The sequence below is a fragment of the Colias philodice genome, chromosome 3, assembly GCF_061535455.1.
Source record: "Colias philodice isolate Cphi_HAF_F1 chromosome 3, ilColPhil1 Martin Lab GWU primary, whole genome shotgun sequence".
Lineage (NCBI taxonomy): Eukaryota > Metazoa > Arthropoda > Insecta > Lepidoptera > Pieridae > Colias > Colias philodice.
Genome location: NC_143088.1, coordinates 9758645 through 9785822, shown reverse-complemented (window position 1 = coordinate 9785822; position 27178 = coordinate 9758645). Strand labels below are relative to the sequence as shown.

The 27178-nt window shown below is 32.6% G+C and overlaps 1 protein-coding gene across 1 annotated transcript in view; it reads left to right on the top strand.

Moving 5' to 3' along the window:
- The first annotated feature begins 856 nt into the window (after window positions 1–856).
- The window catches only part of dally (division abnormally delayed protein), a 94715-nt gene continuing 68393 nt past the window's right edge, over window positions 857–27178 (top strand). Inside the window, exon 1 of the mRNA XM_089714747.1 lies at window positions 857–1125. Coding sequence (XP_089570873.1) covers window positions 999–1125 — 127 coding nt within the window. The 5' untranslated portion in view covers window positions 857–998. The remainder of the gene's footprint in view (window positions 1126–27178) is intronic.

Below are 27178 nucleotides of genomic sequence, written 5' to 3'. Positions count from 1 at the left end.
TTAAGTTTTGTTAGTCGGAATGTAGCGCGAATACAAATTCATTACAAAGACTATTACATATTTGGATCAAAATAGGTATCAACTTAGTAGAGTTTTATTATTTATTCAAATAATTAATTTTAAATAGATAGTCTGATAATTGTATAAGATTACAGAAGTTTTTAAGGTATTGTGTGTATTTCAATTAAATGCAGAATTTATCTTTTATAGCGTCGCACAGAACGTGCACATTATGCGTTTAAGTTGTATGCAATTTCGTATTTAAGTTGTATAAGAAGAATAATTAACTGCAATTACGAAATTTCGTACGTTATGGCTTTATTTTAATAAAGTCGTGTGTCTCGTGGAGCGGACTCAAATGGTTCGATAGCAGTGCGCGCGCAGCGCTGCGGCACACACTTGTCTGCCGGCGAGCTGCTGCTTGCTCACATTGCACAGACCTTTATAATACACTCTATTCAAACATGCTTATTACCTAATTATATATTATACTCCTATGACTTCACACTACAACACAATTCCTGTAAAGCACCTGAAAGCTTTCAAAAGCAAACGTTGCAATCCAAAATAATTATTCCACTAGATCATTTGCTAAGCCGAGCTTACCTTACAATATCAAAAGTTTCATGTTATTCCAAGCATACTCGCTAAAAGCGAAGCGGCGAAGTGAATATTTAATGTGCACGAAACTTTAAGTCCAAGGAACCGGAGTCACGGCGTATAAAAGGTTCCAAAGTTGACTTCGAAATATAAAACTAAAAAAGTCAAAAGATTTAAAATTGCTAAAAGTGCTCCGGACAGCTCATAGCTACTTCCAGTTATTTTATTTCTGTTCCTAATTTATAACGATGCGATCTGCAGTCGCGGCCGGTCGTCACTCGAAGCTCGCGGCCAGTTAGGGAATGCGCACCGATGTGGCTGCACGCGCTCTCGTCTGCGGAACTCCGTTGATCTCGTGTGTGTTTCGTATTCTGTGACCATACTGTGTACCTGTGACCATGAGGTGTTTAGTGCTTGTTTGTATTGCGGCGTGTGTGAGCTCTGCCTCGGCGGCGGCGGCGTCCTGTCTCGCCGAAGACTTCTTCAAGAAACATAATATATCAGCTGATGACAGCCATGAGCCAGGTGCGAATCTTGTAAACACCACGGTTTCACAAAACTTCAGTATAGCATTCTTGACTGAACTACGCAATTTTATGTGTTGGAGCGATTTTCTTAAACACAAAAATTATTTCTGTATTAATGAAGTTCATATTTAGCGGTAAAAAGCTCTACCTACAATAATCAGAGTACCTTTTATTTATTTTTATTAAGTCTTCCGTACATACGACGAATACAAAAGTGACATTTTATGATGTAGAGCCTTTTGATAATTATCGCGATAAGAAATTATTTTTTACAGGTTAATACTTTTTTAGGGTTCCGTAGCCAAAATGGCAAAAACGGAACCCTTATAGTTTCGTCATGTCCGTCTGTCCGTCTGTCCGTCTGTCCGTCTGTCACAGCCGATTTACTCGGAAACTATAAGTACTACAGTGATGAAATTTGATGGGAATATGTGTTGTATGAACCGCTACAAAAATATGACACTAAATAGTAAAAAAAAGAATTGGGGGTGGGGCCCCCCATACATGTAACTGAGGGATGAAATTTTTTTTTTCGATGTACATACCCGTGTGGGGTATCAATGGAAAGGTCTTTTAAAATGATATAAAGTTTTCTAAAAAACATTTTTCTTAAAGTGAACGGTTTTTGAGATATCAGCTCTCAAAGTCGTAAAAAGTATGTCCCCCCCCCTCTATTTTTATAACTACGGGGTATAAAATTCTAAAAAAAATAGAGGTGATGCATGCTAATTAACTCTTTCAACGATTTTTGGTTTGATCAAAGTATCTCTTATAGTTTTTGAGATAGGTTGATTTAACTGTAATTTATTATATTTGCTGCTACGGAACCCTTTGTGCGCGAGCCCGACTCGCACTTGGCCGGTTTTTTATTTTTGAAATCAATATTATAAAGAGCTTCGAATTAGGTATTCAATTACATCTTTATCGGGAAATATTTTCTTTTATTCACCGGTAGAAAATTTGTTTTCCTCGCTCTCTATAATTTAAACATACAATATAAATAATATTATATTTTACATCTAAGGAAAAAAATAAATTAAAAAGTGGACGATACAACAATAATTGCAAACATCCAACGTGTTCTTTTTAATTCTTAGTAGGTACATATTTATGGAACGGCTAAGCTCCTTACAAATTTCGACTGAATATTTGGCGAAAAGTTGTCGGTTTTTCCTTGTTTTAAGTACATATCTGTATGAACATTTATGTTTTTTTATTGATAAAAGTTATTGAACTGACTTGATATTTTTTGACTTATGCAAAATTTTGAATATGATAACTCTTGTTATTTTGGATAACTAATGGCCCATTTGCCGTAATCTAATAACATCATGAAACAAATAACAGGATAATACGGTTATGTTGCCGTATATATTATGAAGATTCTATTAATTATTATTTTTTTATCTGACTTTTTCAGCTGTCTATAAGGAACAGTTGGAAATAGAGAGATAGTAGAATTACCGACTCTACTGCTATAAATCATCAAAAATATTAGACTCTACTGTTCCTTACACTTCTCTGTTACTTTATTTCAAACATATTTAATTTTTTCCGGATAATTCTAGAGCTATTGAAGTTACATAATATGATTATATTTTGAATGTCTCGAAAATAAAGTTTTTTACACAATCTGTCACAATTACAATAAAGTTTCTTAAAACATCTTTTGTTTAATTTTAATTTGAAATACCGAGAGCAGATAAGATTAATATTGACCTCAAAAGGATTATACGATTTGGACCCTCCGGATGTAGTATTTGTAGGTCGATTTGTACCGAATTATACTAGTGTAGAGCAGAAATAAAAATTGTTTTAATATTTTATCAATAAGTTGCCTGAGTCAAGAACGAGAATATGAATATTAATAGCTCATTGATAAACTAATTTATGTATGCAAACACTTCGTATTTCTTATTTTCACACTATAAAGTATAAACTGCATTCAAGCGAACGGAGATAAATGGTAACGATAGTTTATTAATATAAAACTTGTTTGTTTGTTATTATCATTATGTGTCTTTAACCTCATATTAATTTAACCTTTACGTTTTATTAAAAAAACATTTAATGTTTATTATTTACCCAAAACAAAAGGGTCATGTAGATTTAAAACATTTATTAATTAAATTTTCTTATCAATGTTTGCTTCGCGTTATCATTTTTCGCTTTCTTAGAATTGAAACGTTTTAATTATTAAATTGTTTTCTATTAAAATTTCGGAAGTTCGCATGTTTGTTAATTTAACATTTGCTTAATAATAATGAAGTGTACAATTGTTATGAGTTATGATGTAATCTTATACTATACAATGAATAAAAACATATGAATGATCTAATAGCAAGAGTGTGACCACAGCGTATCACATGTGAGGTTCAATTGTGGCAATGACAAACAGGATTACAATACTTAGACAGTGCGCGCACGAGCAACTTTGTCTCCGTAACTATTTTGTCTCCGCAACTATTTTGTCTCTCCCACCTATGGGCTAGTATGAAAGTGCGCGCACGTAGCGACGCAACTCCCCATACAAATTGATGGGAGAGACAAAATAGTTGCGGAGACAAAGTTGCTCGTGCGCGCTCGCTCTTAGTGTAATCATCTATTGTGTGGACAATGATCTGCTGTACTTTGCGATAAAATCTTGTGCGGACGAAGCAAAATGTAATTTTGATATATGAATACGTGTAGAGGTCACAATATATCTTGGTTTGCAAATCTTATTTGAATTCGATGAGACGATACGTTATATCGTAGGTGCTATTAGGTATAAATGAGACAGTTTGAATGTATGTATTGATTACTTTGTCAACTTTATGGATCTGGATAAAATAATATGGCTTTATGGGTTGTGATTTGGTATATAAGACATTGAATAATGTTGGTAATAAACGCGATAGAAGGCTAAGACTAGAGGCTGTTAAACATATTCTAATTACGTAATAAATGTGAAGCATTGTTATCCCTTATGACACACATATATTAAAGGTTAGAGGTTATGGGTTTTGATGACTACACAAAGAAAAATTGTTTCGAGGGCTTTCGCGGCTTGTTGACCAGCGTTATCTCGGCTAAGTTATAATGGACGTACATATTCAACAAGATTTTTATTGTAATAGTGATTTATTTACACAGAAGCCCTACTTTCTATTAGTATAAAACAAATAACCACTGTTCTTTTTAATCACAGAAATGGTTTAATATACATTTTTATATCTATATATCTATCTGTATTAAAATTGTCAACACATTAATTTTCAACTCAGCATTCAATATTCGTTTATTTATTTTAAGATTTCCTCGTCAATTTCCCGTTATATACTAGACTAGTTTGCAAAAAATCGCCGTCTATATTGCAAATGTATATCTAAATGGAGTAATAATTTACTAGTTACTGCACACGTTCCGTAACGTTGAATTAGTTTGCATTGGATATCGTGTAGGCATCGTGTACGGTGTAAGCTAGTCCGCTTGGCGCTAATACCCACCTCGCGTGCATAAACACAGACACGGGGTAATTTTTTTATTTACTCCCTTTGTTTTAGCGATGGCTGACTTTGATCGGATTGCGAAATACGTTTTTGTTCTTGTTCGACGCTATTTGCGTTTACTTTGTCTACTGTTTGGGGAAACGTGCAACGTTCAACTGTATTTATTCTTTGTACGTTTCATTGCAGTTCTTTTGCCCTAAAATTTAAGGAGAGTCAATGTTTGGATCAAAATGTTGATGGGAAGTTGTCTCTATTTTTATTACATATTTTTTAGTTACTATAATTCATTAAAGAAGCGCATAATATACAGTATAGGATTACCAAAAAACGACTATCCAAATTATAGAGCAATTATATCCACAGTACTACATTACGTGCAATTATCGAGTTACGAGCTAGACGGTACAGTAGTTTAAGTAATCAACGGATAGACGCGGACAAGTGCTCCACTCTGTTTGATAAGATTATTAGTTTAATAACAGTGTAACTGTACTATTATTAGTCTGGTTCTGAGGTACGGAGTAAATAAACCGCGATACGTTAAATCAGCTGTAGCTATTTGACACCCGGCCGTGAACTTTGACACTGCTCATGAATGGAACAATCATATCGCATTAAATGTTTTACTGAACATGCATTAATACATCGACGTATGTTCGCGTTCGTATTTACGATTCATTGTTCCTTCGATACATGAGCGTGCGCTGTGAAAATCGAGCTTTCAAATCAATTTCGGATCGTAAACGGTACTTATAGGGTTATGAAAAATTATGAGTGCGAGATGGAACCGCACGGGTGGCGGCAGAGCGGGGTGAATGGCGGCTGGTAGGCTTTGTTGGTCGTGCTGACATTCCTCGCCTGGGAACCGGGAACGGCCGCCCCGCGCCGCCGCGCCCCGCACATTCCTGCCTCTCTCACTTTCATTGTTCCTGTCGGCGCGGTAGGTCGCCGCTCCTACAAATAATGGAACCAGTTGTTTAAGTGGGGAGGACTTGTTCGCGTTCCAATAAACGCGCTCGCCGTATCCTTAAATGACATTTAGGGAAAACGGGGCAATTGGAAATATCGATGTAAGCGTTCCCAGACACTCGTAATTTCAATTCGTTCAAATTAAATTGGCTGACGTCAATCGCAATAGGATAAATGTCGTAAATGTACTTAAACTCCTATAGAACGATCATGTATGTTATTATGCAGCTGGACGTATATTTAAAGACAATTAGAATTTACTAAGCGCTGTTTAACTTCGGAAGACCCTCTTTTTTATTTAACACTAATCATATGGTTGACAGGTAGGTAATAGAGGTCCCGGTCGAAGGTGCACCTGCTCCGTCGTACTAATGAAATCATCCCCCCAATAACGACGATAAAGGATATTATTATGGTTTGTTAGAAGGGTAGTAAGGTGCAGTCATTATTGCAAGTTTTAAGTCAGGATGTTATAATGCCTTAAAACAAGCAAATAAAAAAGATAGTTATCACTACAGGTGTTGAAACAGTCTTAGTCAGCTGAACATTCTATCCTCGTTGAATATCACTTGCCCTTTCTATATTTTTCAATTCGCAAAAGCGTTTATAAGATTGCATAACGATATTCAAAAGTATTATTTTCACGAATCGAAAGTCGATAATTTAAGATTGGATTCATTCAAAATCGAATCGAGTTTGATTCATATCCATGTTTGGAATGCCATTGTGCGCACCGCCGTACCTGCGCGCAGGTATATTATTGTATGCATTTTGACAATCGCTTCTAACTCGCAAAGTTATCGCCAAGGTGGCATTGTTGTCTTATCTGTGTAACTGTTAGTTTTGAACGCTTTTTCTATTTGTTTTCGAGGATTAGTCGACTGGTGACGGATATTACTTTTGGGTATTTACGTAAATTATGTAGACTTTTTTTTCTATGAATTCAAAAAAGTTCGTCATTAGCTGCTTTACTTTTTGTTCTTGCTTCTTTAAAGTACAACAACGAAAAGATTAGAGTTTAAAGTAAAAATTCATAGTGGTTTAGGTAATTATAAACCCAATTCCACGTGTATAATACCTGAATGAAATAAATGATCGGTATAAAAAAAGATTAAGTTATTAAAAAAAAAAATATCACTTCATAACCTGCAATGAAAACGTGCTCATACGAATGAAATTCCACTGAAGTACACGTACATTCGTTTTGCGATTCACACCAAAATGCTTTAAATGAAGAGTATACTTCGTCAGGGAGTGATGAAAGTCCGAATAAATTGGAAGCATTTTCGTAGTCGGAGCGGCACGTAGCAAGCCGTGCTGTGTTTGCGAAATACCTAACATATAGATAAATGAAGCTGTTTGAAGTACGCTTTTTATTTTTATTTATTTCAACATTAGCTTACTGAAATGATATACATACTTATATAAATGTATCTTGTAGAGTTATATAGAGTTTTAGAATGGAGAGAGTTTTCGTGAATTGTCTATAATTTAAATTTTTTCTTCTTTTGTTTCTTCTTGTTTCTTCCACGTCACAGAAGTTTCAAAACATTTAAATAACAAAGCTTCATGAAAAATAAGTTAAGTTTTTCCGTTGATATTAACGTCTCACGTTAAACTGATAGAAGAGCGGCAAAATAAATTGGAATAATAAATAAAAACGAAAGTTTTATTGTAACGGAAGTTTTAATATCTGAGGGGAGAGCCCTTATTGTTATTTTTTATGTCTTTCATACTTTTAGGGGTCCTGAGTAGTTGATGAGGTGCTTAAGATCAAGGATTATTGAGTTGCTCAATGCACCACTTAAGTGCATACAAATTTTAGGAAGCGGGGTGCTTTGATGTAATCAGTTAATTAGTTTACTTTAACAATAAAATAGCTTTTACCTATACATATATGGCTAATTGAATAATTTGAACTTTGTAAGTTTTTTAATACCTTTATTTATTAAAGACACAAATTAATTTTTACATAGGCAATTATAGGAAATTTATCAAGATATTTGCTATAACACTTGCCATTATATTAACGTGTTCGGTGAGTAACATGACAATTGATATGAAATTAAATATAATTTATATTATTGCATTAAACAATTAAAATTGTCAAAAAAAATGTTTCGATTCAATGATACTTTTCGAATAAAACTGCATAAAAACTTTTAAATTTGTAACCAATTCCTTTATTAACACATTATTGTTAGATCAATAAAGAAAATGTTTAGACTGTGTCAAACAACTTTATCTTATCTCCGGGCAAGTGAGAAAATTCGCACTCATAACACAATCCGGTAAATTGGGTTTTATTTTCCCGTTCGAGTGCTTTGTGATGGAATTTAATTAGTGAGTAATGTTATATATTCGGATAGAGCCCAGCAATTCTCTTCGAATTAATTAACAGAGATAAGATGGCCGCGCTAATTATTCTAGTCCTCGACTGTCCCTTGTGAGGATAGCCTCGGAGATCGAATGCTCATTTTTTTAATAATCAATATTATATTAATTGTATTGTTATAAACTAAAACGATCCAAGGCATCTAGCTCTAAGCTAAGAACTACTCATGTTACTAGCAACAGTAGCTACAACATATCAGTTTACAATTTGTAGATACTTCTATATTTACATTATTTTCTATATATTTAGAGGTCAAAGCTGTATTTATACTTTAATTGTACGGAATATATTTAGTTTGATATAAATTCATCCGTAAGATATATAAACTTGGAAAATGTAGAGCATTAAAAAAATCGGTGCAACTAATTATGTAAAATATTGTTAGTCGAGAACGTTCGATAGCTTGTTACCATCTTGTTACCTAATTAGCTTGCGAGATATTGCAGCAGCTCTCAGCCCACAGGGGTCAAGTATCTGGGCTGTTATCGCCGGTTCACGATCCCTTCTATCGCATAGGTGTATGTCTCCGGTACATGACAGTACTGACAAGAACACGTTTACATTCACAGATGTTTGCGAGTCGAGCGAATAATTGGGACATTGTTTATCTGCTATCTTGTTGTATCTGTGCTCTTGTGATTCTTTGGTCAACTGAAATTGGGCATAGATAATTTCGGCTAGTAGAGTTAGAATTTTGACAATCGACGAGACGATTGGCACATGTGGGCACCAACATTGGCAAAATCTTGCAATAAAGTTATGCAAAAATCCGTTTGTCCACTATCTATTTTTTGTTTTACATACTTATATAATTTGAGTAAATTTATTTTATCACATTTACCTTCAACTAATTGAAGGTATAACCACCAGCTGTTCAAGTCATTAGTCGTATTAAATAAAAGAAAACATGTACTTAAATCACTGCTAATTTTCCTCATGTCGGTGCATCAAAGGTTCACCGAGCTGGAAACACCGTGAGACCTAATTGTGCAGGCCTTATACGGCATTTCATCTGCCTCTACATAGGAACAATTACTTCTCTGAGAGCTTTTAAACGTCAGCCCAAAAAGGCTGGACACTGTCGCGTTTATATATGAGATAGACACAATATGATACTGCAATATATGGACGGAGTTGTTTATGTTCAATATTGTAATAGCTTTGCCTAGCTTTAGCCTACTGTCCTTATATCATACAACATATTAATTGTAATTTTATTCGATTTAAGTGTTCTACACACAAATATAGCGTTCTCATTTATATTTGGATCTAAATACCTGTTATATTCATCGTAAAGAAACAGTTAATTTATAAGCTCTATAAAATAATAATCTACAATTTGCATTTAGTTAAAACATAAAGTAAATGAGTCACAAGGAAACTTCAGTGTTAGCCAAGATATAAGTAATGCAGATGGTCCTGCAATTGTTCTTTATTGCTTATGTCGGATGTTGACGTAACATCTAATAATATAAGATAGAAGATGACATCTGAGTTATACATCATGTAACATACATAATAAGGCATTTCCTCTCGAGATGCGAGAAATAAGCATCTTATCTGTCCTATATTCAGAGAATAAGTGAGGTAAAAAGTCTTAAAGAAAATGCAGGTCACGAATGAGGTCTTGCAAAGTCTCGATTTCCTCCCCCGGGACGACGAGGTAAGGCGTCGGATTTGTGCCGGAGACAGGTTTAAATATTAATAAAAAAGTTATTACGTTCCAGGGTAAACCCAGCTTATCTGGAATAAATTTTTATTAAACGAACCTACTTAAGATTTTGCGCCTCTAGCGTTGACGCTTTCTTTTTAATAATGGGATTTGCATTTTTAGTATCTATGAGTGTAGTGGTAGTGAATAGAAGTAACATTTTTTATGTGATAGGAATTTTTTGTATACCTTCTAGTTTTTTAATATAAATCGTGGTTAAACAAACAAGAATTCACAATCCTCACTCACACTTCATAGAATTCCATATTCAATAATCCAAATGTTAGTAAGACAATTCAAGATGTCCGATACAATCATAGCCAAAACCATTGTGTATTCTATTAACACTAATCCAAGGTAATTGGTATTGAACACGATCGCAGCTGGCGTCGATAGCTATCAAGCACTTGGATTGTCAATGGTCATAAAACAGGTGGTCGTGTGATCCGGGTATAGTTTTCACATCCGACCCTCGGTGGCTTCCCGGGTCAAGTTACGATCAATGAGTCATAAGCCAATGAGTTGTAGACATCGATACGTGGTTCTGGCAATTAGTTTGTGGTTTCTTAGAGCGTTTTTGGTTGATTGGAAAATGGTAGGTGACTGGTGAAGGGTAATAGTTTACGCAGTGTCAAGTTTTGAGCATTGTTGCATGTACACTTGTTCGTTTATCTCTTCTAACATGGTACCACATAATAAACTATTTGAATACGATGTTAGTTAAATGCAAAGAGTTATTTATTGATTACAATTTCATCTCTAAAATGTAACGAACTTCATCCAAGTTCTAACTTCGAAAACAGAAAGATTATAAGCTTTTGATATCATTAAAAATGTATAAGAAAAAAGTGTCTATCTCTTGCCACGTTAGAGAAGTTGGAACTTCATAACTTTGACCAGCTTCTAAGAAAACCGCTTCAATTTTATTATTGTAAATATAACAGACAGACATGATATCATAACTGTTTGAATTATCAAGCGTGGATATTAATTGGACAGAGTATTACGGGAAATAATGTTTGTTTATTTTGAAATTCGTGAATTTGAACAGATTTCCGTAAATCACGGCGAGTTATTCCAATAACTGTCGGACAAAATTCTGTAGAAATGTCGAGTTAACGTCCCAGTTCTTACAATGTTAAAGCTCGGGAAAAGTCGATGTAAAGTTTACGAAAATGTCCTACATTTTGGTTTGCTCTTATATTATATTATTTTAATAATTGGATACATAAAAGCAATCAACCTTATGTATAATTAATTGTCCAACAAGAACGCGGCTGGGCTTGGCCACTAATGATTAATCAAATATTTACCCAATATCAAAGAATGAATTACAATATTATGGTTTATTAATTTCATACAAAGTATGCCAGTAAAGCGTATAAATTACTTTTTGAAGTGAAAACTTCTTTAGCGGCGTTGAGCACTTTTTCTGTAATGGGAATAAAATCTTAAACTCGCGTCAGGACACGTGACCTGATCGAAAAAGCGTAAGACGGATAGGTACCATTCCAAAATATCAAACATGCTCAACGTTAATAATCAAGTTTTCACTTCTGCCGGCATTCCCGGAGTGCAACCCGTCTTTTTTTTTTCTTTTACTTTACTGATATAATAATGGGAAAGTAAATATCGTTTCTTTCATCACTTAAGTTCCAAAAGAGTATAAAATTATGTTCTGCTTCATGTTTAATATTGATATTAAACATGAAGCAGAACATATTGATATTGATAGTATCAAAAATTGTAATCTAGCATATTTTTATTATTTATTAGAGACGTTTATCTATAAAATTTAATCCCAAGCTTTCATTCTTCTTTATCTCTTTCAAATGAGAGTTTGATTGACAAATGAGTATAATAATGATTTCACGAGGAAAAAAGCTTTGATCAATCTTCAAAAGATAATGGGAAACATTTAAAACGAAATATAAAAGAAAACACTAGTCCCTTTTTATTTGTATAACAATATGTTAATGTATACTTTAAATATGGGAAAGTAGCAGTGATTGTGACCATATGAAGCCGGATCTCTTTACCCTAAGCTGTTCCGGCTTTAGTTAGAAACCGAATTGTTTGACTCGCATCCCGGTAGTTTACTGTCAAGTGATCATTTATTCCAGATTGTAGGGTGAAATTATGATCCCACGGATATGTCGATATTTTAAATTTGTTGTTAAAAAACGTAAAGTAGGTATTGTGGACGCATTATAAAAGACAAAATTAAATATGTATAGGATATGTGACTGAAGCGCGGTATTACAGGATTGCCATTGGTCCCAAACCCCAACGCCCCATAACTTTCAGCTTACAATAGTTTAATTACAAAAAAAACAAATTGTGTGTTTGGCTATTAAGTCCAGCAATAGCTTCTAAATATCTGAACAAATAAATGTACAAACAATAATAAAAATTGTCTCGGTTGTAGAAATAACAGTCTACGTTTAATTATGGCCGTGTCTATTGTTTTTTGAATAATTAGCTTCTTTCATGAAAAAATGAAAATGGTCACTAATAAAAAGAAAACATATGAAACCATATATGGTTGCTCGGTTTAATCGAAACACACCGTGCACTAGAATAAGAAGAAATTAAATTAAACTGTGTTTTAATTAATTTTATGGCATCTTATAAATCTTTAATTACAAGCATTTCCATTGATATCTAATAGCTAATTCTTCGCATATATTTCGTCCGTAACAAATGTCTTGTAAGGGAAGCGATAACTGTTATCAAATGACATTAAATACGGCTTTTATTTATAAAGTTGTGAACAGGTGTGGGCGAAACCTAGATTTCACAATCCTGCAATAGTACAACACCGTAATGTTCAGATAATTTCGATATTACTGCTCGCCTGTTATTTATTTATACTTAAGCATATTTTATGTACTTGCTTCGTGGACTGGGAGTGGCAACCTCCCGGCGTAAATCTTTGTGCCAATAGAATATTGAAGAATAGATCAGATTCAGAATAGTAGACATTAATGACAAGATAATATATCATATCACAAAAGCATCGTACGCTGATTACAGTACAGAACAAAACAGAATGTCTATAATTTTCTAAAATCGTAACCGTAAATATATAGTTTAAACACAATTAAGGACAAAACGTACTTAACATGATTTCCACATTAAACAGGATCCGTTGGTTGGGGCTTAGATGCGGTCTCCACATGTGGTTTTTCATCACGCGCTCGCGTCACCGGATGGGCTAAATATATTTTATGTTCGCAACCAATGCGAATGCGAACACTGGGAACCACATTAACGCCCGCTTGACTTAGGTTATGGGTTTTATGATGAAATAATTGAAAGATGATAGTTTTTCGTTGGAAATAAATGGACGTTAGATTTATTTCAATTTCCCAGGCATCTACGAAATGTCTGGGGGATTTCCTGTCAGTAATTTGGTTCGCGCGGACGTTTTACAGTCTACACTATACGATATAAATCCTTTTATTTCTTCCTTACGATGTCTTATTTAACAACTTATACTTATTCATATTGATTATTATATAATTTAAGTTAATGATATTGTAAATACGAAATGAATGAGAATGAAATGAAGAGCTTTAACATAATTATAATATTATATTATAAATTTATCCCTCAACGTGTTCCATGTGTGAATTCTTGTCAAGGGTAATTACTGATCGGTTTCTCATACGCGACGGTATAACATATAAGGCGTGATATGATTTATAGCACCTGCTGCTGTAATTTAGGAATTTAACACTTAACTGAAGAGCGCTCATTAGCACTTAATTAGCGCTAATCATCGAGTGTTATGAGATATCTTATCTCAAGTGTGGAGAATGAAGTGGAGATGATACTTGTTCAAATATAACGAGCTCTGTAGAGGCAATTTATCGCTTGATTAGATTAAATCAATTCATCCGTGACAGTGAAATGGCCTACTTCCTGCTACGTCGGAACCTGACATCATTGCTCGTTAACGATAAGAATTTCATCCAAAATACAGCCATAATACATTTTTATTGAATACAGTTATCGGCTTACCGTTCGCCTCGCTTTTATGTTTGCCTGGCCGAGAGGTTATGTATACGGATTATAGGTTTTTGTGTTACCTACTTAACATGCTCATTTTATAAGTATAACCGTGGTCTTAGAGAAGCGATAGCACGACAACATATTATTTTCGCAAAAAAAACGTAATGTTAAAATCTTAGACCTAAGTGTACCTTAGGAATTTGGATGAACAAAATCATATTTTTACTAATTATGTCGTGATTAGTAAACATATTAAACTCTATAAACACTACAATGGTGTACACGTTATCATTAATATTCCCAATTCGAAGTACATTACAGGAAAATAACGAAGGTCTAACAATAAATATTATTCCCGCCAACACGTATTCTTCTTAGAACTGCCCTTGACCTGACCCGGGCAAGCCCGGGTAATTCGGATCAGCCCAACTACAACGGATTTGCTAAACTTCAGTTTGATAATGAAAGGACAACAATGGGATTTCCGATCCATACTATATCTTAATTTAAAAGTTTATATCCCTTCTCCCGGTTAATGCCCGACAGAATACTTAATCTGAGCTTGTAAATTTACTTCAGAATAATTCTCGTCTCGTCTAAATATTATGTGTCATTGTTTAAAGATCAGCATTTAAGTATATTCAATTTTGTTGCATTTGAGCAAAAAACACATTTCCTGCAAAAGTACGATTAGTAGGTACGGCTTCTATTTATTCCCTTTTCAAAACAAAGTTTATTTCGTTTCGTACTTACTAAAACTAATGAAATTATAAAAATCTCGCTTTCTTTAGAAGATAAATCTTAAAGGTTGTTTTTCAGCATTTTGATTGAATTTTCTACGAAAAGCTATATTTAGACTGTGACTAATTATACTAATCCTCTTACTTAGTATTATTTTATGTGTAATATTAGGCTTATTAAGCTTATTCAAAAACGTAGACTTTAAATAATTTTAGAAAAATGTTACTCATCTTTGCTTTCATTTTAAACAATGCTACCTGCCTGTAAATGGTGTTCTAAAAACAATACAAGTTTTAACACCTCAATCTTTTGAAGAACAACGTAATTCGAAGAACTTTTTTATCTTTATTCTGAATATTTTGTGGTGTAGTTATCAGGTAAAAATGCTGAAGGATGAACATTCTGTTGTTTCAAAGTTCTTAAAAATGCTCACCGAAACGATCCAATTAACAAAGTTTATTATCAATTTTAATGAAGACAGCTTGTGTTTCAATTATTACTCTAAAATTAAATTCCCATTAAAACTTCTATCATTATTGCCTTCTTGTGTTTATTTTATAAATTGCTTAATTTGCAAAATCAACAGAAGCCTAGATCGTCTGTTATACTTACGCAGCGATTTTCTATTAGTTAAATAAGAATTTGCGTAGATTCTAATCAAATTGATTGATTTTTCCTACTCCCTTTTATCATCTATTTCAAATTTCATTACCATATTTCTTTTTTTTCAAATATAACAAAGTTAAATTATCTATAGATGCATTCGGAATTCTTGTTTATCGATTAGTATTCCGGAGGCGCTAAACAATTGCTATTGAATGTTCCCTCCATTAATTAAGATCCCGTTCCGAAACACGGCTTAATTAATTCGCTTCCTAATAGACCTCTATTTGTTTTTTCCATTGAGTGTACTTTGCGTTGGTTGCGCAATGTTGGATCATTATCTTATTGTTATTTTATTGTTCCAGGTACAGTCGTGTAGAAATAAATTAAGGATTAATTAGCGTGTGAATCGCCAGGTAATGTAAAATGAAATGTTTAGAAACAGTATTTTCTATGGAGAAATTAACGTTCCCCGTTGTCGCGTTACGCTGGGCGATTCTAAAAGTCACTTTGGTATCGACAAAATTAAACCAACGCAGCGGTCATACCTCAAACGAAGTAATTTAATCAATGAAATGGATAAGTTCAGAATTATCTCGTACTATTAACGCCTCGCGTAAGTGAAATATGCGAATATATTCATACATTTGTCTTGAATATATTATGTGAACGAGGACATTCTCAAGATGCTGAGTTCGAATCGCATAGCTAATGCGTTGACCGCATGCACCAGCTGTCTTGCCGTTGAATTTGTGACGACTGCATTTCGATATGTGTTACGAACTGATTTATGCTTTAAGATATTGCACACACATGCATTCGAAAGTCATTCTATAAATTATAGTTTTAGTTCGAGTTGGCTTGACGTATAGAAGTTATCGATTTTCTGTTGCCGGTGTTTGGATTACATTCAAGAGAATCGTGGCATTCTCATTAGCGCGTCGTAATCTGATTTGAACTATTGTAGACTTAATTGTCTACAATGGTTTAATTTAATTACCATCAACTAAAATATTGTACGTATAAAGTACTTGAGTACGTAAATAAAACAATATTCAACAAATCGTTTAGCAAATAGTTGTGTCCAATTAGAGTTGCAAACGGACTTAAACTTTCAAGTAGTTCATAAGAAGACTTGTCAGACTTTATTCGCGGTTTTCGCATGTCTTGTACGAACTGGCCTATATTTTTTAGCGACGATAAAACTTTCAGTCCGCGGTTCGTGTAACTAGTACCGACTAGCACTAGTCAGCTTTGAACTTATAGTTAAGGGTTGAGATATTCGTGCAAGAAATCGGCTTACATTTTGCGATGCTTATTGTTTTAACTTTAAAATTAATTCTGTCGCGTGATTTGTTTCTGCTGCAATGAAGGCTTATCGTTTCAATGTACGACAAAACTCATTTTTTTAACAAAAATTATGTTATTAGTTTTCAATATGAACAGTTAATGATTTGAGTTTTAAGGGTGCGTATAAAGCAAAATTACCAATCTTCTATTAGATGATACGTGTAATATTCAAGACCAAATCTAAAAAATAAAATATATATCAAACTAGATGATATGTTCAACGATTCTGTTTAATCAAAAACATAAAATATTAAAATTTACTCGATAAAAAAAAATCACCAAGTTAGCTCTAATTTTCACACTTTTACGTTTTCTACTTGACATGGTAATACTTATTATAATTTTTTTTTCATAAACAATTATATTAAAACATTTGCAAGATATTTGTCAGAGCATTTTGTGTAATTACTTTTAGTTTTGGTTTTATCTGCGATAAACCACTTTTGGCGCTCTTTTTTTCTCGAGATAAACGTTTGGTTTTGTCACGATAAAAGTGGTTTATCGCAGATAAAACCAAAACTAAAAGTAATTACACAAAATGCTCTGACAAATATCTTGCAAATGTTTTAATATAATTGTTTATGAAAAAAAAATCATAATAAGTATTACCATGTCAAGTAGAAAACGTAAAAGTGTGAAAATTAGAGCTAACTTGGAGTTTTTTTTTATCGAGTCAATTTTAATATTTTATGTTTTTGATTGAACAGAATCGTTGAACATATCATCTAGTTTGATATATATTTTATTTTTTAGATTTGGTCTTGAATATTACACGTATCATCTAATAGAAGATTGGTAATTTTGCTTTATACGCACCCTTAACTGGATAACATAATAGAGCAGAAGATAGCAACGATTTCGATTAAAATCGAGATATTTAAAATTTGCACAGTCCGCTGAGCGCAAATATTTCGCAGTCGCTCGTATTCTTGCAAGCTTGGGTAACAATGCAAATGAAGCCTACTGCCATGTGCTGCCGACGGACAGCCATTAAACAAGTAGACAGTGCCACCCTTTGTACAATGCACATTTCATTTTATGTACCAGAATATGAAATGAAAATTATTTCCTTTGTGCCTTTAGTTAGAGTGCGATTATTAGCAACGTGTGCTTCTTTGAAGTTATTATGAAAGTGCCTTATTGAATTTGGAAAATGAATATAGGAAGGAAACTTTCAATGGGCTTATCGTATAAATATTTAAATTATAAAAAATTATGTTGTTTTAATTTGTTTATGATAAAGTAGAGTATTTATTTTGTTTCATAGGCAAATATAGAATCATATTTTTTTGTTTCATATTTCGCTTTAAACATAATTCTTTGCTTTTGTCACAATTGTTGTTTTTGCGTCACCTTTTTATTACAATACAGAGTAGTTTTTAGTTCTATTGTAATCTGTGATGCTGCGAACTTGATATATGATACCGCTTGTAATTTATATCAAACTGCGTAATTCCTTTTTTATCTCATATACCAGGTTTGTTATGAAATATGTTTTAAACCAAATATGTAACAAAAATTAAATTTTTATTAAGATTATGACACTTTTACAAACTAATCTTGTAAAATTTTTTCTTGATGTATGTTTGCATTTTTTTTAATAAATGAACACACCTAACTATGGCATACATCTTTATTTGGTTTAATATAAGCGGTACACATAAATTAGGCAGAAAATAGATATAATGTCTATGAATATTTATAGAAAACATTATTATCGACACTATATAAATAGCAATTCAATTTTGAATAATGTCCAGTGCTTGAGAAATCGCCAAGCAACAAATTAGAAATCGGAAGCTTTTACAGTAGCATTCGTGGTAAATCCATGAAGTAAATTTCATATTATCAGTTATGACTGGTTATTTTCTTCACCATTCATTGTTCAGCAATATCTACATTGAATAATGAACAAAATCACAATTGTTTGACTTTTATTGAAGCGTTGAATTGATATTTATAACGGAATGAATCTTCATCTATAAGAATAAATTGCAAATTGCAATAAGGAGTCTTTGTTCTTGGAATTTACATACAAACAATTTGATTGTTTTAGCTGTAGCAGTATCTATAACGTTCTATATTATAAGAAATAATCAAAGAGTACATATTCAATAAACACGTACAGTTAGTACCCAAATATCGTGTTGTTTATGCCTTACAGACTCTCTTTCCTCTATTATATACAATATTATTTTGAACGAAGATTTTAATACAATTTATTTAGCACATTGAGATTGTTCTCAATATCAGACAATTAGTTTGACGTCAAGTGGTAGTGAAGTATCGCTAAATTAGTAGAGGTTACAGTAGAGTTGTACTGAGGTTAACCCAATTTCTGTGTGAGGTGCGCTGCCCAACGAACCGTGAGTGCCTTATTAGAATTATCTACTTTGGATACAGAAGAGATTATCTGTGAATCTAATAAAAGATAGTGATTTTAGGGTCTAGAAAATTCTATTCTCAAAATCTAAATGATAAAGGTTGGAAATTTTCTGAATAATGAATAATGGAGGCATGAGCTTTTTGCATCCGCTTTAATTTTAATGACTTTCTTGTATTTGACAGCTTCTGATACGCTTTCATTTATTCATAGTCAATACAGTAACCCTTTTGATTAATAATTTACTTTCGAAATAACAGTACAATTTCTCCAATCTCAAACCACTTTTATTTCGAATGTCTCCGTCAAAGCGTCAAAACAGTTTTGAAAAATTGGGTAAGAGCTTTTCACTATAGAGTTTGAACGTACAAGTTTTATTGACAAAAAAGCATGTTCTACCGATACTTTTTAAATCGATCAGAGATTAAGCATTGACACAGTCCGATCTCACGGTCCGCGCCGTCAGAGTTAGGGTCCAGACTCATTTATAAAATTGCCACGTGTGCTATAAAGACGTATTTGGAGCAACCTACACGAGCTGCCGACTGCCGACAACTAATGAAACGGAATTTCATTCTCCTTTTCACGGAATTAAATTATTCGTGTGTAGAAAGTGAAATACTTTTTACAAGTTTTTGGTATGTCGATAGTTGTAGTTGAGACTTTTATAGTGAACTGTAGTCATTCACGTAAAGTCAGGCGTTTTAACAAATATCTTTAATATTTTATACTTACGTACTTATATTTACAAATTATATCTATATTGTGTGTTAAGCGAAAGATAATTTACTCTAATTTAAATATTAGTTGAGACAAAATCTTCTCCTGTTTCGTGCAATTATTTACTTTCTATATTTAAATATTTACAATAAACATTTATCTTCCAGAGATTGTAAACAATGTCTCGAGAACTAAATAATCATTGGTTCTTAAACTAAATTTATGGTGGTTGTATTTTCATTCCTTTCTAAATTATCATAGGCGTGTAAAATATATAGTGCCCTGACGTAGGCGGACGGGTACGGAATTCTAGCGGCATGTATTCTCACTGCATTCCCAACACGTTTGGGTGTCACTCCTTAACGCTATATATGGATCGTGAATATACGTTGTTACAAGGTTAATTCACCGTGAGATAATGGAACTCCCGATAGACTCGTAAATAAAATCTCAGAATCACGGATGCCATATAACTTTCGTTGCGGACAAATTTGTGGCATCAAAAAGTTCTCTCGCTAAGATTTATACTCGGGTTTCGCGTGGTCGTGATGCATCCGAGATTTTTTTGTAGGTTCTGTAAGCTTTGTTTCTCAAATAAAAAGACGAAAAATTAAACACAAGTTATAGAAAAATCAATAATGCCTTCTTGGTATATTGTTTATTAAAAATAATGTGAGTTTGGTAATATTTACCCAATACATATATATGTGTGTGCTTAAGAATCTACACTACATGAACTTGTAGAGTCACGACACAACACTTTATGTATCCGGCTAAGAGTAATACAATCTCTCGCGATAATAATTTAAAATACTTTTTCAATTATAAACACGTATAAGGATTAGAGATACATATCGAGAAGTTAACGACATTCAAATGTCTATCGGAGTTTAAATGTAAAATGTTTTTCTATTTGACGCGCAAAAAATTAATGATTCGCTTGAATAGGTAACAGACGGGTCTGAATCGAACGATTGTATTGGTATGAATATACATACTTGCTATTTATATAATATCTATCTGTGTTATACAGAAGAAAAAATATAACTTTTGATTGGCTTAAAAGTGTAGGTATCGATTTACCTGTCAAAGACAAAATTACGGTAATTAATTATAGAGGGAGACCTCGTGAAATAGCTATAATTTGTGGAAGACATGTTTATTAATAGAATATTTTAAACTTGCTCTATAATTAAGAGCGTTTTATTGTTTTATATTAATGAAGATATAAAGTATTTCTTTTCAAGTTTTGTTTTATTTTATTAATAAAAAGAGATGTTTTGTGTATTTTGGATAAAATTACTCATGCGGACATAAGGATTTGTAAGAGCGTAGTTAAATTAACTTCCCGTCTTTAATAAATGATTTTTCTTTTGCAAAACTTTGCTATTGGAAAGTTAATATTAAGTGGAAAACTTCCGTAAGCATTATTTAAATCCTTCAATAAAGTACCACTAACAAATGAAAGAGGGATTTTCTCTACTCTTATTTTATTAGAGTAAGAATGAGACCTTATAAATCATATATTATTTATGATCTATTTGTTAGTTATAGTCAATTTTTATAGAAGTATTGTAGTGTGTAGTGTAAAATAAAGTTAGGACATAATGCACATAACATATATAAATATTTTTAGTTTATATTAGTGCATTAAATCACTTCATACATATTATATTACGGGTACAAATATAAATTCTTCTTGCCTCGAACTATCACACATTGGGTTTACAATAAAAGCCACAGTGTAGTCTCTCTCCATACGAACCGAAGCGCGCACAGCGCCCTCTAAAGTCTATTATCTCCAATCCGAACTCACATGCTGTGAAAGCGCTTTCCCGACTAAAAACTAGGATATGCAAACTGAATACCTTATTGTTTTATTTAGTACAAGTTTTGTAAAGGCTTTGCTTTGAGTTAAAAATAAAAAGGACTACGCTACATACTGGCCTCTCATTGTGGTGTTCTATTTAGAGATTGCGGTATGAATTTTCGCCTAGAATATCTCTTACATAGACTGTATGAAGTTTTAATACTGTGTTATTGTAAATATTAAACAATACTTTGTAATTGTGACATTATTTTGGAGAATTGTGTAAGAACTGCATAATGTTTTTTTTTTTAATATTTACAACAATAGATAAAAGAGCGTTCCAAGCAATTATGAAATACATGTTGTGAATCACATTGTGAATGATCTTTACTTATGGCACAGATAAAATATAACTAGATGCCTTATGGTATCGATAATGTGTCAAATTGTATACATAGCTGTGATCAATTAGAAGCGTAAAGTCGCATAAAAACTATAATTGCTTCAAATTTCTTTAGTAAAGTGTAGTTGTGAGACAATTTATCCCACGGTTTTTGTTTGCCCACGCCGTTTCCCTATATGGTCAGATCACTCGTGGCCCCATTATTGTCAAACTCGTTGCGAGAAAAATGTTTCAATTGCTACATGTCAATTTGAGTGACATGAGTAAATATAATATACATTATAGGAACTGCTTTCAAATATCCGATTGTTGCAGGCCGAAATCGAATATGGTAACGTTGTTAAATTTTTTAAACGCTCATTAGCAAATTTTCATTAAGTACTAACTCATAAACATTTATCGAGTGTAGATTAATTTAGTTGATTATTACGTGATAGCGTGTTTGTTTAATTAAATATAATTTTTAAAATCAAGGACGCCTTCTTGGTACAGTGGTTGGTTGGTATGGGAGTTTCAAACTGCAGGGCTTTGCATATAACATTTTAAAGCATAGCATAAATTTTCAAGCTTTTGGATTTGTGAATTTTTATTTGTAACAAAGGTTGCGTTGGTTGCGCAACAAAGTTTAAACTGTGTGAATTTTAATAAAAAAGGTTAGCTGTCAAAACCCAGATTGTGATAAAGTATGATCTTGTTTAAAAGATTACAGAACTAGGTTAATACATCTGCCTTTAACCTACTGAAGTACCTAATGAGCTCTAATTTAATGAATTTACAAAAATACATAAATTGACACAATGTTATTTTATTATTTTCATATAAATCATAACTAATCTTAGCTGGTTTTAAGATAATTTGTATAAGAATTTTAAAATAAACCAAACGCCATATTACCGGGATTATTTATATAGGTAATCATATAGAAAGCTATTTATTCTGTTTTGATATAAATTTTAATCTACAATAATAAAAAAGAGCGTGTGTTCTGATCACATGTGTCAGAAGTGAAACTTCTTTAGCAAGATTCAAAGATACCAAAATCGTCGCCTTACTCCATGTCGCGGTCGTGCCGGTATTGTCATATGTCACACGACCTTGAAATTTTACTTTCAACGCGCCTAAAGAAGTTTCACTTCAAAAATAAATTAGAAGTACTACGGTAATCAATATTTTGTACATGAACGGTTCGTGAAGCGTGGCGTAGGTATGGTTCGCGTGACACAATTCCATCTTCCTATTGTCGTCTTATATGCTGACCTTTCTCGAGAATAGTTTCGCGGATGGAAGCATGCCAATATTATATTTATATGACATCTGTGATCTGAGTGACTTTTATTTCGTATATATTCAATAATTAATTATTGGAATTGATATCTGATACAGTTCTTTGACATCGTACTGGATTAAATTTGGATTAAATAAACATATTGTCATTTTACGCAACTGTGACCGTGTATTGAATTAGGGTAATTTTTTGGAGCATTTGTCGTTAGTGGATAAAGTTTGAAACCTGCATCTAAAAACTTTTTGTGCGTGCACAAGAGTCTCTTTGTTTATTATGATTTATTAAGTTTTTAAAAATCAGTTTCAATAAAAATGATTACACTAAGTAAAACGATGCACATACATACAATAATTTACTTATAGCTTTAGTCATGTATCGTTGAAATTCAATTGGCAATAGTATTGATGTCCCTATTGTATTTAAACTAAATTACCAATGAATTGAAACAGTCGCTTGACAACAACTATTTAACACAAATGTCGTAGCAAACGTTTCAATTATATTAACATGATAGCTTTTTATTCAATGTCACGCATATTTAATAGCAATTTAGAATTATTTTGTTACTAGTGGAATGTAGTGGTAATTTGATATGGAATGGCTATTGAAAATATTTAAAATTATGTAACGAAAGCGATCTATCTGAATGTACTAAACTCTACTTACCCACTTTATTTTAAACTAGATTTCCGCCCGCGGCTTCGCCCGCGTTTTCAAAGGAAAACCCGCATAGTTCCCGTTCCCGTGGGATTTCCGGGATAAAACCTATCCTATGTGTTAATCCAAGTTACCCGCTATATGTGTGCTAAATTTCATTGTAATCGGTTCAGTAGTTTTTACGTGAAAGAGTAACAAACATCCATACATCCATACAAACTTTCGCTTTTATAATAGTACATAGTAGGATACGTAAAAAGTAGGTAGATCTTATTTTTTGACGTTTTCAGTGATATTGGACCCTACTTCGGAAAATGTAACACAGATAACAATAAATCGCAGATAAAATTATATTTAAGCAGCTCCTTTATTTACGTAGTTCTTATCTGTTTGTTAGAGTATTATATTCCTACACTAGACTTAAAATAAAAGGCGAAAAACAAAAGTGTCTAGAATTAAGAAGTTCTAGGTGCGACTGATCGATCAGGCGACCCCACAGGCCAAGGTCTTGAGTCATCCGCCGCGGAACTCCCAAGGGCAGCGGCTTTTTCTACTAAATCCAAAGATAGGCATTTGAGACAATGCTAAGGTTGACTGAATTTTATACAACTCTACTTGACAATGTTCTAAATGTAAAGAACAGTGTATTGTCTTGAAGACGTTCTTACATGTTTTGTAAATGTTACTTAACATACTTTTAAGGCAATACACTGTTTTTTAACATTTGGATCGTTAACAAGTTGTAAGTTGAATAAAATTCACACACCCGGTTTAAGAGAGAACGATAGCAGAAACGACTCTGGATCTCCTGAAAATAGAATAAATAATTATTTTACATAGAATTCAAATAAAAAATGTTCCTAACTTTAGAATTACAATGAAGGCAATGTTGACGATATACACGACAAAATAGAGCAGACAAATATTATAAGAATGTTATATTAAATAATAAGATACTATATAGTGTATCTATACCTATGTTTAGTCACCTTAATTACAGGCACTGTGAAGTTTCTGCTTTCCTTTCTAGTTTCTTTGCTATTAATTATTATAGGACGCTATTATAAATCCTTAATAAACTGCCAAAGAACTAAAGCCGAGTACAAAGCGATTTAAGAAACTTTAATACTTATTCATTTACGTTGTCCCTGTTTGAAGTCTAGAACAATGGTCCATACAAACCAAGACGTCTGCATTATTAATGTCTCGAACATTGCGCTTATTATGTCACTACAATCATACTTTGTCGCCTATGTTTTATTAATATGGACTGATAGCACATCTACAGAACTGTTATACAATCCTATTTTCGTCACATGCTAATGGCAATGAATTGTACATTATATAAGACGTGAGTTAACTGTGACAGGCGCTGAGTTTGATTTATTGGTATTTATTACTTTTTATGAATATTAATTACAATTGACTGGTAGGTATTGAATTGTACTGAAAAATAATGTGTTTATCAATGCTGGCTAGTATTGATAAGTAATTGGCCCGTTCTGAGATCTATTTATTACCGTGTAGGTAGATATATTTGGAATCTAGGGTACCTACAAGATGTCACTGTTTACAAAACATTTTAAACATTATAACTTAAAGCTAAATAAATAATTAAATAATATTATAATGTTTGGATTTATCTTACTTTCCACAAACTAAAATTTTCAGTTGAATTTATCAAAAAGTTAGCTGGGTGAGTTTTATTTTAAAGAATAGGTACTGCAATGGTACTGCAGCTTGTTTATTATTTAAATATTATTGAAGTAAGATATGATAAATTATTGTTTCATTATTATTTTTTTACGTGTAAATTAAGTTTAGTGTCTATGAGATGTAAACGCCTAACCGTATAATATTATTGCACGCCTCATATAAGCGAAGCGTTGAGGTGGGTACTACTGTCACTTCGCGCAAAACATCTGATTTTACAAACTTAAAATGTCTTTATGTATCATACATTGCACTTGTAAGATAATACATACACACACATATTAAGAAAAAACACTATTTTTAACGTTCATGATATTTTTGATGTCATTTTTGTTATTTAAACTAGTTAAAAAACAGTTTAAAAAAGTTCTGTCTTGGACGTCCGTGTGTCTGTATGTGCGGATCCTTTTTCCTGTTAACACGATAGCGACCGAAATACTTTACTAATCGAGTCTTTTTTTTTCTCTTACGCTTGAGTATGCTCAGGAATAGAACCCTTTCATTTTTCAGGGTCTGATTCGATGTGGTTTAATTGTTATTAAATAAACAAAAATAATAATTAATAAATAATTATTAAAAAAAAATTATGAGGCGTGCACTTTTGGATTTTCCAAACTATTTTTTTTCTTTATTATAACTTGAATTATTTACAGATATTATTTATACATTAATTGTACGACAACTTTAAATAACAGTTAAGCAATTAGAATGAACACTAAGCAACTAACAATCCAATTAAAATTCAGTGTCTCACGTAACCAAGTGCATTTTCATGAAAGTTCCACTGTTTGATAGTTATAACTGGTGTGAACCGGCGCATATTTGTTTTTTATCTGTGTGCAGAGAAAAAAGAGATTTTTATTTGGTGCAGTGCGCGGGAATTCACAAGCTGGAAACTTTTTCGTATAAATTCGAAGAAAACATTTTAAAGCATAGCATAAATTTTCAAGCTTTTGGTTTTGTGAATTTTTATTTGTAATGACGGTTGCGCAAAAAAGTTTAACTGTGTGAATTTATAATTTATAATGAGTTTTGATTGTAACCATCAAATTCTTATTCATTATTATGTGATGTTTGTATTCTATGAAAGATTATTTTTATGAATTTCATGCACTTTTATATCACCATTAATTTCTTAAAAATAGATATTTAACGTCGAAGCATACGCGAGGACATTAAATGGACATAAAAACGGAAAGTACACATACCTATACGGATGTAATAAATTTTCGTTAGCTTATTCGCAAAACGGTTTAAAACTAACCATTTGAACAGTATTTAGGTTAAAACGACGTTTATTGCGTATGTGTGTAACATGGAACGTGGCATAGATGCAATAATGCCGCGTCATTTGTTTTAGTTTAACAGAACGCCAAATAAATTGGCCCAACGTCCTGCAAATCCTAATCTACCATTTATACAGTAGAGCTTATCGGTGGACGTTAATGGATAGCTGAATAGTGAATACAATTGTCTAAATGATACTTCAATTGTTTTCATGGAATCGTGCATTGGTCGCTTAAGTACCTATCTAGTAGGTATCCTTAGTCCTTACTAGTATTTTAAATGCGAATTTAAACAAATTAATAACAAGAATATGGTTCTTTACTTGCAAATTATGAGAAGCTTCATTCAAATCGAACTAAATTGTTTTAATAGATATCACAATGTGCCTGTTACATTAATCAGATGAGATGGTTGTGTAGATTCAGTTAAAATCAATTGACAAAATATTGTATCATACGCTATACATTATTTAATAAAATTCATTTTGCTGTAATGCTGTATGTAGGTAATGCATAT